Source organism: Porites lutea, chromosome 10, assembly GCF_958299795.1.
Source record: "Porites lutea chromosome 10, jaPorLute2.1, whole genome shotgun sequence".
Taxonomy (NCBI): domain Eukaryota; kingdom Metazoa; phylum Cnidaria; class Anthozoa; order Scleractinia; family Poritidae; genus Porites; species Porites lutea.
Window position 1 is genome coordinate 32513168 of NC_133210.1, and position 13041 is coordinate 32526208.

The window sequence follows — 13041 nt, forward strand, 5'->3', positions numbered from 1 at the left end:
CTTTAAATATACATTTGCATGTAAGTCTGAGGGTGTGAGGGAGGACGGGGGGGGGAAGTCCGTGAGAATGGAGGGCAGGAAGGGTATGTGAGTCATGGGAGGAATGGGCAGAAGTAGGAGTTCTTCAAAGGTAAAGAAATAGGGGATAATTACGCAATAACGCTTACCATATCGCAATCGAAAAGGGGTTCAAGGAAGGAAGCCAAGAGATAAGGGGGCGGGAACCGGGAATGGAAGGAACGGGAGGGAGACAGTTTGGACCCGCTTGTCCCCCCTCCCCCCAGTGAGGAAAAAACCAAGAGAAGCGCGCTCCTGTAACTTTAAGAAATTGTACTTGAAGAGACAAGGCAGGCAGAAGTGGCGTGTAAAAATGTTCTTCCACTTCTTGTCTTGCCTTAGTTTCTCATTGGTTACAATCCTGCTTGTGATTCAGTTTTTTTTTCTGACCATGACACTGCAATATATATAAACTGCTTATGCTTACACTATATACTGAATCAAATATCGTCTACAAAGGAAGTTTAGAATAATAATTGTTTTGTAAATGAATGCTCTGTCGATTACTGTGAAAACATAGCTTTATCACACACTTTTTTTTTCTGAAAGTGGGTAAATGTTCATGTTTCAATTTGCGGATTGTATCAGTTGAGTCACAGTTTCTTGGCCTCTTTGTGTATTTTTTTTTTCTTTTTTCTTTTCCTTAGTTCCTGTCTTTACTGATATTTGAACCGCGAAAATTGTTTCTTAGAAATATTTCCAACTAATGATTGCGCAAAACTGAATTTCTTGTCCGAATCATTTCGTTGTCGACGTTGTCCGGTTTCTCTGCTTCTTTAACAAGAAAGGAATTTTCAATTCTAATGCGACATAATGCAAATATTGCGTCTACAAAGAACAGATTAAATAGAGTGGAAAATTTGTTTTGTTTTTCAGATTTGTTGGTTACCGTGGAATGGATGAAAGCACTTTGGCCGGTCCATCCAAAATTTTTCATATTGGAATCCCAAAAAGCCACAGCATTCGTAATCCGTTTAGCTGTGGAAGATATGAGCTCTCCTAAAAAGTGTAGTGCCCTGTTTGTTTGTTGAAAATGAAACGATCGAAAGCCGATCAAGTTTGTTTTGAGAAAGTTTGGAATGTGATTTACGGTCCAAACAAATTCGTTTCCATGGTATCCCTGACGCACTCCTCTAATTTCATGCGGAGCAGATTTACCTGGTGCATAACTTTGCATAATTAACTTTATGAACTTCGAATTTACTTTTTATTGGTTTCCAGCGTTCGTCTTTTATGCTCTTAAAGATTCACAGATAGTTGAAAGCCAGGAAAGTAAAACAAAAGAAGAATGATCTTATTCAGATGACAAATGATTCACAAGGACGTTCTGGAACGAGGTTTACGTCGGCCGCCGGCTTCGAGCTGAGCCCAAGACTTTGACATCCGAAGGAAAAATTTATCACGTTGTAATTTCGAGGAGTTTTGCATGAATACCCCAACATCTTGCATTTAGAACAGTTAAAGAAAAGCTGTTAATTGCGTGAAACCTATGGCCGCCAAGAATCTACATTTGAAATCGTGGTTTGAGGTTTTGGCGCTTATATCTCTCTGCTTCCCTGGCCTTATATGCGCCAGCAGTAAGTACCGTATACACAATGAAGTCTGCTGAAAAGGTCCTTATTTCCAATGAAAAAATCACTTTGTGAATACTAAAAACCTTTTTCTCGTCTAGCTCCATGCGATTGCTCTGTTTGTGGGTCGTCTTGTAGCGGCAGTATCAACTGCAATCCCGGACAATTTCTCGTAGTAAATGGGAGCGAGTTTGGATGTTTCGATTGCCCTACTGGCCATTAGTAAGTACCATATTTGCCACGATTTCCTCGTTTTTATATCTTGAGAGTAGAGTACTTAGATCTTGTATTGTTTAAGAGTACCCTTTAAGTCTGATAATGGCCTCTCTGGAGCTTACGATACAAGCAAGAGAGTGCATTATCCAACGACATACAACACGGTGGTTATATTTATGGCATTGTGTATTGCATAAGGTTAAAATACGTAGAACCTTTCAAGATATTTGTTTTGCAGAAACAAAATGATATTCTTCTCTTTTAATCATCGAGTTTTGGAGAAAAATAGCCTTCAATTATTCTCGAATTATAAAGGTGAAGAATACATATCAAGTTTTATGGTGTTACATTTTCACGATACAGTTGTAATTTATTATAAGTTAACTTTACATCCCACTGTTTCTATTGGCAGCTGATCAGTTCATAGGCAAAAAATAAAAATTAGATATAAGCTAAGGATCTTAGTTGAAAGCTCCATCAGCAAGTTACAGATTTTAGTTTGAAAACAAAGCACTCTAAATTTAAGTAATAATAGCCGTGTAAAAATCTTAGAATTTGAAACTGGATGGATGTTTATTACGAAAATGTTATCTCTTGGTTTTCAATAGAGGTCCTCTTACGAGAGTTACGTATGTCCTTTGTCTAACTTTCAAAACCTGTTGTCGCGCATATTGAGGAAGAAGCCATGTCGCCGTCAGTATCTTTTCTTTGTCCCTGTCCAGTTTCAACCCATCTTTGTGTCATTTTTCGCTATTTCTGCTGCTGTCCTATGATGCTCTTTCAAGGCCCGGATGTCACTTGTCGGAATTTTATCCTTCTAGGGCTTCATAACACAATATTGAATGTATATTGTAGTGCTTGTGAACGGTAAATAGTGGGTTTTGGTAAGTTTGTTTTGATGAAAGTGGATTCTAAATTTTTCCATATGAAATTGTTCCACTACACTAGTATTGGGTGGGCATAGGGTTTATGATCACATTCATGTCATAAACACTAAAGGACATAGAAAAAAAACTGCATTGTTGGCTGTTATAATGTACAGCTGGTCATTGCTGTTGTTGCCAAAATTTGTCAGTTTACAATGTATGCAGTCTTGTTGGGTTAAATTCTGATAAGAGGAATGGTCTTGAAATACAGACACTCTAACAAATAAGATGGGGAAAATGACACCAAGGTGGATTGAAACTGGGATAGTGATATAGAAAAGTGCAAATACAGAAAAAGAATAAAGTCTTGTCATGGACATAACTTATTCCTCAGTACAATGAAACAAAGGGTTTTGAAATTTAGACTAGGAACAAGGGTACCCCCACCCCACCCCATAGAGAGGTCTCTGTTACATGTATGGTCTTGTGAATGAGACAACATTTTTTGAATTGTCGTGTGGTGGCCATTAGTAACGTGATTGATATTCTTTATTATACAGTTGTCCTGGAGGAAAGAATAGCTCAAAAGCTTGTCCAGAAGGTTATTATAATGACAGGACTGGCCAATCTGATGTAGGAGCCTGCCAGGTAACACTAGTATCTTTGCTTTCCTATTCACCACTTTGGGAAAAAAAACTTTGAAAATGGGAAGACTTTTGAGGCTGTTACTAGGGACAGAGAAAATATTGGTCAACAGCTGACTGGGGCATTCCCAGACACATTTCAGACACATTTTGGGTTCAGTTTATAGACTGAACAATATTTTAAGAGAAAGGTTTTGACTGAATGTTTTCTGTTCTGATTTATAGGAATGTCCTGCTGGGTTTTATTGCCCTGATAAAGGCCAATCACCAAAACCTTGTGATGTTGGTTTCTATAGCAACAGCACAGGACAAATAAAATGTCTTATCTGCCCAGAAGGTTTCCGTTGTGAGAATCTTGCATCAAAACCCACTCCATGTGCTGAGGGGTTCTACAGTGCGGAGGGAAACACAACATGTACAATATGCCCTGGGGGTTACCAGTGTCCAAATGGTACATCTCCAGTGGTTTGTCCAACTGGACAATTTGCATCCATTGGCTCTACGTCTTGTACGGCATGTCCTGCTGGTCATCGATGCCCTAGGCAGGGAATGTCTGCACCAGAAAGCTGCCCAGATGGACAGTACACAAACCAAACATTACAGACAGGATGTAACACTTGTGAAGCTGGTAGGGAGTGTCCAAATGGTGACCGTTCTTTGCCATGTCCAGCGGGTTATTTCAGTAAATATGGACAGTCCAACTGTACGTCATGCCAATCAGGGGAATATAGCACTGCTGGGTCAACAGACTGTCTTCCATGTCCTGCAGGAAAGCAGTGTCTAGGGCCTGCACTGGAACCAGTCAATTGTACTTATGGTACTTTTTCTGGTCAAGGAGAAAGTGTTTGTAAGCCATGTCCACAAGGTAAGCTTAGCTAATCAATATATGCAAATGACTTGATAATCCTTCATTTAACTTTACAAAGGGTTGATGAGTGGTATTTTTATTTCCTGGTTTGCGCTTCGGACTGTTGGAGAGTAATTAAGTTGATTGTTTATCACTGTTGTCATATTACAGGTTACCAAAGTACACCAAGCCGTACATCATGTACACCATGTGCAGTGGGATTCTACTGTCCTGATGCAAGGTTTGCTTTGATACATGTATACAAATAAATATTTATGATTTCTTGTCTCACTAACTGGAATCCAATAATAGCATTATTAATGAGAGCTGCAGTGATAGCCATTATTTACTGATGAGGTGAACCTGGAGAACTATGTTTTGAATATTATGTGGTCTTTTTGTCTGGATAACCCTTTCAGTCAGACAGTTAAACAGTCAATTAATATATTCAGTCAGACCATCAGACAGCCAATCAGTGAATCAGACAGTGAAACAGTCATTCACAGGAAATCTAATGTTTAATATGGCAAAATAGTGAGTTGGATAGTCAGTCAAACAGACAGCTGTGAGACCAATAGCTAAGCAGCCAGTTGGCAGACAGTCACACTTTTTTTTACTTTACATATATTTAAACAAGACTCACAGCATATGACTTGTTTGATTTACAGTAACCCACCAGTTCCATGCCCTGCTGGAATGTATTCTTCAGGAGGAAAATTTGACAACTGCACAGCATGCCCAGCTGGAAGTGCCTGTCCTGATCCTGCTGCTGATCCTGTGGCTTGTACAGGAGGTAAGAAATTTTTATGTCAATCAAGAGGTACATTGTCATGTCTTAGGCCCGCTCTTCTGATTGGCTATTTAGTGGGTTTTAGCGCCTATGCAGACAGAACTGACAGAAGCCTAATAGTTAGCAGCATTCACATTGTAGATTTTTAGACTGAAATTGGACAGCTTAAAACGTTCTTCTAAGAAGTTGCTTTTCTTTTATATCCATAAACAAATCGTAATGTATTTTAAAAATTTTTATTTTGTCCAAATATCACAATCATGATCTCCTCAGCTGTCTCCTTGCCATAACACAAATCACACTAAAATTAAAACAAGAATTTCCAGGCTTGGTGAATTTTACTTTTTTTCCAGTTTATTTCCCTATTTTAAGCAGTAAGGATGATATTTGAAGTAGTAAGTCTGACATTTGAACTGGGCCTTGGCAATAATGGCAATAATAGTTTGTCAATAAACTGATTCAAATATGAAGCACAAATACACCATCAGTGCACATAGAAACCAATGATATTGTTGGGTAGCAGGCCTCTGTGTTGCATTTCCAAGTGCTGCGGGTGCTGCTCTCAAGGTGAGAGCCACCATTATTCGTCAGAAAATTTAAGTTCAATTCCTGACAGTTTACATTCATATTTTTCAGCTACATATGCCGAGGCATTATCAACATCATGTAAGACTTGCCCAGCTGGCTACAGTTGCCCAGAGAATAAAAGAACCCAGATATGTCCCTTTGATGGTGCACTTGGCTATTTCTACAGCACAGACTCAAGTGAGTCAACATTAAATAAATAATCTATTGTAATACCCAGCGTCTGCATTTCTCTATTCATGATGCATGCAGTACTTGTGGAACTCACTGGCTTCTGCCTGAGGCCAAATCACCCTTACCTGGCTGACCTATAGAAATGTTACATCACATAAACTTCACTCAAAAGGTGTCCATGGCAACCCCATAAGCAACAGCCACCTATGGCGCCATCATGCACAAAAAGGATTCAGTAAAAATATTTACAATGTACAGTGTACTTAACTTGTGGGCCAGTGCCAGATTGTGATAATAGGGAAAATTTCATTTTTTACACCAAATTTAAACACATCAACAATAGATGAGCATGGGGAATGGTGCCTGAAGAAGGTGGGGCCCCAAGACAAGTAGCACAGCCTAACACGTAGGGTATCCATGACAACTCTGTGAGCGGCAACCATTAGGCACCATCATGCTGAAAGTCAGTGAAAACTAAAATACTTACCGCATACTTATCATGCCAAGAGGGATAAACAGGACCATTGTTAAGAGGCGGGGGCTGGGGTTTTTCCTCAGCTACTTTAAATGTGGCCCGCGGCAACATTTAGAAGAAAACAGAAGAAAAATAAAACCAAACAGAATCTCTAGCTGTTGTAACCCCCTCCCCCCTACTTGTTGTATTTACCCTGCAACTTGAAATCTTAGTGACATCTTTGGATGGGCATGGTGGGGGAAAAGTCACTGAAAACTGCAAAGTAGAGAGAAACAAACAAGGAATGACTTGACATCTAAAGCCGAGCCGTAAACAGGTGAGCCCCTGCATGCAATCCCTGGCCACCTCACATACCAACCCTTAGGGAAAACTGCTAGCCAGTGTTGTTTTGTGTTTAACTTAGCCTAAATTACATTTGACTTAATTTGTTGTTTGTTTTTTCAGTGGTGTCCTGTGCACAGTGTCCCAATGCAAGCACTGGTCAAATCTGTGAATCACGATACAAACTACCAGTCAGTTGCAATCCAGGAGAAATCCCTAGCAACAATGGAACTGTCTGTATCAGATGCAGACCAGGTTATTTCTGCAGCACCCCACAAGAGGGAGAGGTCCCCTGTACCCGGGCAGGAGAGTATTCACTTGGTGGGGCTACAGAATGTTACAGCTGTCCAGTTGGTTATGCCTGTGCAAACAGTGGCTCTCTTCCTCAGGCTTGTTCAGTGGGAGAGTATGCCGCAATGATTAATTCTGTGAGCTGCAGTCAGTGCCCACCTGGATCCAAGTGTCCTACGACCACCAGTAATCCCATACCATGTACACCAGGTATGGACATTGTTGATACTTGTGATACCTGTAGTTGTTAAAATAAATGAATGTCTTCATAAACACCTTTGTTCTACATGTAAAAATTTCTACACATTTCTGAAGTGTTTGAAAAATAATTTTGTTGTGGAGGCAGTGGGGGATGGAGAGTCTTGTATCAAGGTTTGAGTTAGGTTAGTTTTTGTATTTGTATTATTATTACTTTATCTCTAGTGAGATATGAAAACATTGCTAATGCCTGGAATAAACTGTATTTTTCTCTAGGTACATACAGTAATGCTGGTGCCACAACATGTACACCTTGCCCTCCTGGTTCTGCCTGTCCCAACACATCAGACTCCACCACCATTATAACTTGCACATCTGGTACATACTCTGTTGCTGAAGCTACACAGTGTTCAACATGTGCACCAGGAAGATTCTGTCCTCACACCGAGTAAGTTAAAAATGTATTAAGCCTTTTTCAGCAAAATACTGTAAAACAGATCGTAGCACTTTATGCTAGTCTTTACAATTTGAAATAAAATAAAGTTTTGTATAATTATATGTATGCATGTAGTACCAGGGGAATTGATGCCAAAGTGGTTTCAGAACAATGCTTGCACCATAAGATTTTATTAAATATTGAACTCACAAAGTTTCTTATATATCACTTTTCTTATATAGGTGCTTATTGTCTGTGGGAGAGAGAGGGTCCCCTTCTCTCTAGTTTTGAACAAAAACTTTAACTTTTTGGTTGTCTCAGATCCATGATGTGGAGACAGCATGGCTGAGTGAATAAAGCGCCAGACTGGAGGCCCACCCTGAGTGCTAGCTAGATTTGTTCTCAGTAGTCCAAAGTTCAAATCCTCGGCCACACTTGTAAATAAATAGCCATCTGGTTTGCTTTCTTCCATTTGGGATTCTCAGCCATTATTTTGTTTTGTTTCGTTTCTGAAAAGCCCCATAAATGGAAAGGATAATTAAGTATTCATGATGTAATTTAACTGTCCAACAGTTTGTAATAATTTAAGTTTCTTATCATCACTTTGTCTTTTAAAAACAGTAAAGATATTGAACTGCCCTGTGAACCTGGCTACTTCTCAACTGGCAGTAAACACTCCTGCGATCCATGTCCTCCAGGATACAAGTGCCCCAGTGCTGATGGCAGCAGCAATCAACCATGCCAAGATGGAGAATATGCAATTGGAGGTGCAACAACCTGTACAATTTGTCCCAAGGGATTTGCCTGTCCTAACAGCACAACTGATTACATGATTAAGTGCGAGGCAGGATTTTATGCCACTAGAGGGAAGACGGAGTGCACGGCATGCAGAGCTGGATTGTAAGTTTTAAGGATTAACTAGAGATATTGACATGTATGGAAAATTTACCTCTGCAGTGCTGTGGATTTGCTTTAATTCGATTTAATGTCATCCATTTTCATTGCCTACATGAATAAACTACAATTTGACTGTTGACAAAAAAAGAATGAGAAGTTTCTTGCATTAACATTAACACAGCAATTTTTTGTCTTCTCCTGCATGGCTCAGTTGTGATGCTTTTTTGTTAGATTCCCTTTCAGCTGTATCAAATATCAATTATTGCTTTGTAATACACCACATTTTTCTTCCAGCTATTGTCCTTACACTGATAAAAAGGAAGAACTTCCCTGTGAGTTGGGTTATTATTCTACTGGCAATGCATCATCATGTGAGATATGTCCACCAGGCTATGAATGCCCTTTCCAGGATCAGGCTGTAAGGTATGAGGGACTAAAATGCCAAATGTCAACTGGTCCTAATCTCCAGGTTGTTATTACGCATACATACCAGTAAGATTGAATGGAACGCACAGAACGCAATTTGGTCATGCGTGTTTGGACCTTCTATCACCCGTAATCTGATCACGTGTGTTTTGACTATCTGTCATGTGAAACTTATGCAAAGCACAGTGATGGAGTAAAAGGGTTTTGACCCTCTATCGTTGTCGCCCACACTCTGTAACCTTTAGTTATTACAAGCAGTAAAAATTATTTCTTTTACACCCTTGTTGTCTGATGGTGACTGGCTCTATAATCTGTGAGGAGGTCTGGAAAATGGCTGTAGGCTTTGGCATACAGTATCTTAACATTACTGAACAAGTCAGAAAAACTTTATTTAATGAACACAAAGCTGACCAATTACTTTGTTTACTTTTAAGTTAATCCAAGTCAATGAGAAAAATATTTCCCTTGGGGATGGTAACATTATTTTGTTTCCATATGCTAAATTCTGCATCTTTTTATTTCTCAAACATTTTTATTTTCATTTCTAGGAACCTCTGCCCAAATGGAACCTATTCTCTAGGGGCTCAAATCAAGTGCACCATTTGTCTCCCTGGTAGCAAGTGCCCTTCAATAACTGAAGGACCCACTATTTGTCCTCCTGGATATTTCAGTGAAACAAATGCTGCTCAATGCAAGCTGTGTGAGGCTGGCAAGCAGTGTGCTGATCCAGCTTGTGAGTTTCTTTTTTTTCTTCATTTATTAAACTTTTTGAAATGTCAGGTGTGTTTTTTTCACAAGCCAGCATTGTCATGCGTTTCCTTGTTTTTAGTTCTAAAAAATGATAATTTACTACAGTAGATAAAAGCCCCAAACCTAGGGCAGCTTGAAAAAAAATGGAATCTTGGTCTGCAGACCAGAAATTCCCTAACCAAATAAAGATCCTTGGTCAAGGTAAAAATGTTTGTCCTCTTAAACTGTTGCACTTCTGTTTTTCTACTTTAGCTCCTACGCCCTGTCCACCAGGATATTACTCTAATGTTGGCTGGATTCATTGTTTACCTTGCAAGAGTGGATACAGATGTAAAGAAGGATCAACCACAGATAGTCCACCTGAAGGTAACAAAACCATTCAAAACTTTTACTCCGTAGAGAGCCAATAAGACTAACCTTAAGAAAAATCCTTAATTATAATGTTAAATAATGAACAACAAATTGTATCTTGTGAAAATATTACCAAAGAAGTTTCACTGAAAATAAATGATCAATAATAACCGTCTTGAAACAAAACTTGGTAAGTGTACCAATAGCCTTGTGAAATTTGATAGCCATACTCAGTGTGCAAAGAAAGTGGTGTCCAATAGGCTGGGACAGTAGATTTTGCTATTGGGCTAGCTAGTGAATTCTGTTCTTAACTTGCCCTGGTGTGCAAGTGCAGTTTTGGGAGGAATTCAAATTCGAAGAAAAACTGTAATCAATCCTACTATTCAAAAATTTTGTGGGGTCAATTAAAGTGACTCTTGGGCTAGTACATACTAGCCCTAGCTTGCCCAAATGGCAATCTGTAGACTGATTTTCTTTGCATCATGTATACTTTAGATTATCCACCATATACAAACTCTACAACGCTATTAAAATGAACTTATTGTGTCACTGATCTTTCTTTTTGTAGATGTGTGTCCTGAGGGAGGATGGTGTGACGGTCGCACACTGTACCCTTGTCCACCAGGAACTTACAATCCACACAATGGATCACAGTCTGACAAAGCCTGTTTGCCATGTCCATTGGGTTATTATTGTCGGAACAGCGGCACAGTTGACTACAGACCATTTGTGTGTCCACAAGGGCATTACTGTCCATTGGGAACAAAATTCCCCAATCAGTTCCCTTGTCCCGCAGGCACATACAATCCAAATGTCAACCAGACTTCACGATCCGTGGCTTGTTTGCCTTGTACTGCTGGTAATTACTGTGTGGCTGGTTCAATTCAACCAACTCTTTGTCCTCCTGGTTACTACTGTCCAGCTGGCACTGGTGCAAGGACACAGTATGCTTGCCACGCTGGAACATACAATGATGTCTTTGGGCTAAAGAATTACACAGAATGTAAAGCATGCCCCCCTGGATCATACTGTCCAGATGGCTCTCTAACTGAACCTACAGTCACACCCATCCCATGTCCTGCAGGGACATACAACCCCAACTGGAATGTTGGTTTCTTGTTGAACTGCATCCCATGCACTGCAGGGTACTTTTGTCCACAGGCAGGGCAGGTTGATGCAACAGATTATTGTTATGAGGGATACTATTGTCCAAATGGCACCATTGCTGGGCATCAGTTTCCCTGTCCACCTGGAACATATGGAGACAGAGCTGGCCTTACTCTGCCAGATGAATGTTTAATCTGCCCACAGGGGAAAATCTGTGGCTGGGGCACTGGTATAAACAACAACAATACCTGGACAGATTGCCGTCCCGGTCACTATTGTCCTCTTGGTGAGTTGTGGGTAAATGATGGGTGGCTGGAAGAAAAACCCCCATTGACCCTCTGAGAAACTGCTATTTTACCCTTCCAATTTGTTGTGCATTTGCTTGTGAATCAAAAGGAGAATTCATTATTAGATCATCAGTCAAATGAGGCCCTGCTTATTGCATGAGTCCCTTCATGAGAATGTCTCGGTGGAATTTTTTTGATACCTGCTCCCTTCATTTGACTTCCTTAACTTCAACCACATCAACACGTATAAAACAGAATTATAATAACTTCCTCTGAAGAAACCTGAAACACTTAATTTATTATTTTATAATATCAACATTTTAATTCTTCCTACTGTTTTTCCCATTTACACAGGAACAGGCTCAGCAACCAAGTTTCCTTGTCTTCCTGGAACATACTCAAGTAGAACAGACTTATTTAATGCATCACAGTGTGACATATGTGACCCAGGAAAGTACTGTCCAGGTGGAGAAGCCACGCCTAGAGGTTCATGCACTCCTGGCCATTACTGCCCTGCTGGAACGCGAGTGGCTGAACAGTTTCCATGCCCAAATGGAACTTATAATCCAGAGTTTGGAAAGTCTAGTGTAGACCAATGTCTGAACTGCACTCAAGGACATTTTTGTGAGAAAGGAACTGTACAGCCAGTTCCGTGTCCAATTGGTACGTGTATTTCTTTGTATATAATATTTTTATTATCCTTTAAAAGAGGAATGTGCTGTTTAACAGTATGTAACAACTGATGGAAAACATCACAGGACATGGGAGGCCCCAGAGGAAAATATTGACTTGAAATCATGTCTTTTAACCATTAATTTTAATGTCTAAAGAACTGTAAACCACAGTCAATATTTCGATGAAGCACTGACCCTTCTACCTGTTTAAAAACGTTTTATTTAAAGTTGTTTCTACATTTAGTTACGTAATGGGTAATAATGCAGTATAAATTTATTATTGAAGGGCCCAGTTTTTTGCATGGATTAATTTGCACAAAGAAGCCCTAAAGCCAAGAGCCATTATTATTGCTCTTTTTATCTTTCAAAATGTCATTGTGCCATCAATAGTTTGATTTGTAGGTGGGACGCTTTTCTTCTCACAGAGAAACTAAGTCCTTTCTTTCATCATCTTTGTGTAGGAACATACATGCCATATGGTTACAACTCAACTAGTGGCCAAGTTGAGGGAAGCCCAGCTGGATTCAAAGGAGCTTGCCTTATTTGTGTGGCAGGACACTTTTGTTTAAATGGTACTGTGTTACCCTATCCTTGTGGTAAAGGAAAGTATACTAATCCTGGACAATCAGTTTGTCAGCAATGTTTAGCAGGCCGTTACTGTGACAGTGAAACAACCACAGAGACAGCAATGAATACCACCAAGCTGTGTCCAGCAGGACAATACTGTACTGTTGGATTGAAAAATGTCAGTGAGGCTACAAACTGTAACAAGGCTCACTACTGTCCAGAAGGTATGTAACTGAAACATGTTCTTGAGAGTTTTAATTTGTTATGGAGAAGCTGTGGGGAAAATGAGGGAGTTAGTGGGACAGGTGGTGGGGATGGTTTTGTTTTCAGTAAGTTATTTTGGTTGGATCCGTTTTGTGCATATTTTGCTATTCCTTACAAACACCTTTCATGTATCCTTTACCTGCTTTTAGAAGGTAACACATAACGAGGCCGTCAACTACAGCTCTTTCCTTCGATACAGCCTAGTCCCCATATCACATTTTTATCACACCCAGCAGGCCTGGTATTA

The 13041-nt window shown here is 39.8% G+C and overlaps 1 protein-coding gene across 1 annotated transcript in view; it reads left to right on the top strand.

Annotated features, from left to right (window-relative positions):
- The first annotated feature begins 67 nt into the window (after window positions 1–67).
- LOC140949767 (uncharacterized) overlaps window positions 68–13041 on the top strand; it is a 56006-nt gene continuing 43032 nt past the window's right edge. The window contains exons 1-17 of the mRNA XM_073398905.1: window positions 68–83; window positions 1279–1329; window positions 1730–1850; window positions 3271–3358; window positions 3580–4219; window positions 4373–4442; window positions 4870–4994; window positions 5628–5756; window positions 6670–7047; window positions 7312–7483; window positions 8093–8371; window positions 8663–8791; window positions 9343–9527; window positions 9797–9910; window positions 10464–11288; window positions 11644–11952; window positions 12425–12754. Coding sequence (XP_073255006.1) covers window positions 68–83; window positions 1279–1329; window positions 1730–1850; window positions 3271–3358; window positions 3580–4219; window positions 4373–4442; window positions 4870–4994; window positions 5628–5756; window positions 6670–7047; window positions 7312–7483; window positions 8093–8371; window positions 8663–8791; window positions 9343–9527; window positions 9797–9910; window positions 10464–11288; window positions 11644–11952; window positions 12425–12754 — 3961 coding nt within the window. The remainder of the gene's footprint in view (window positions 84–1278; window positions 1330–1729; window positions 1851–3270; window positions 3359–3579; window positions 4220–4372; window positions 4443–4869; window positions 4995–5627; window positions 5757–6669; window positions 7048–7311; window positions 7484–8092; window positions 8372–8662; window positions 8792–9342; window positions 9528–9796; window positions 9911–10463; window positions 11289–11643; window positions 11953–12424; window positions 12755–13041) is intronic.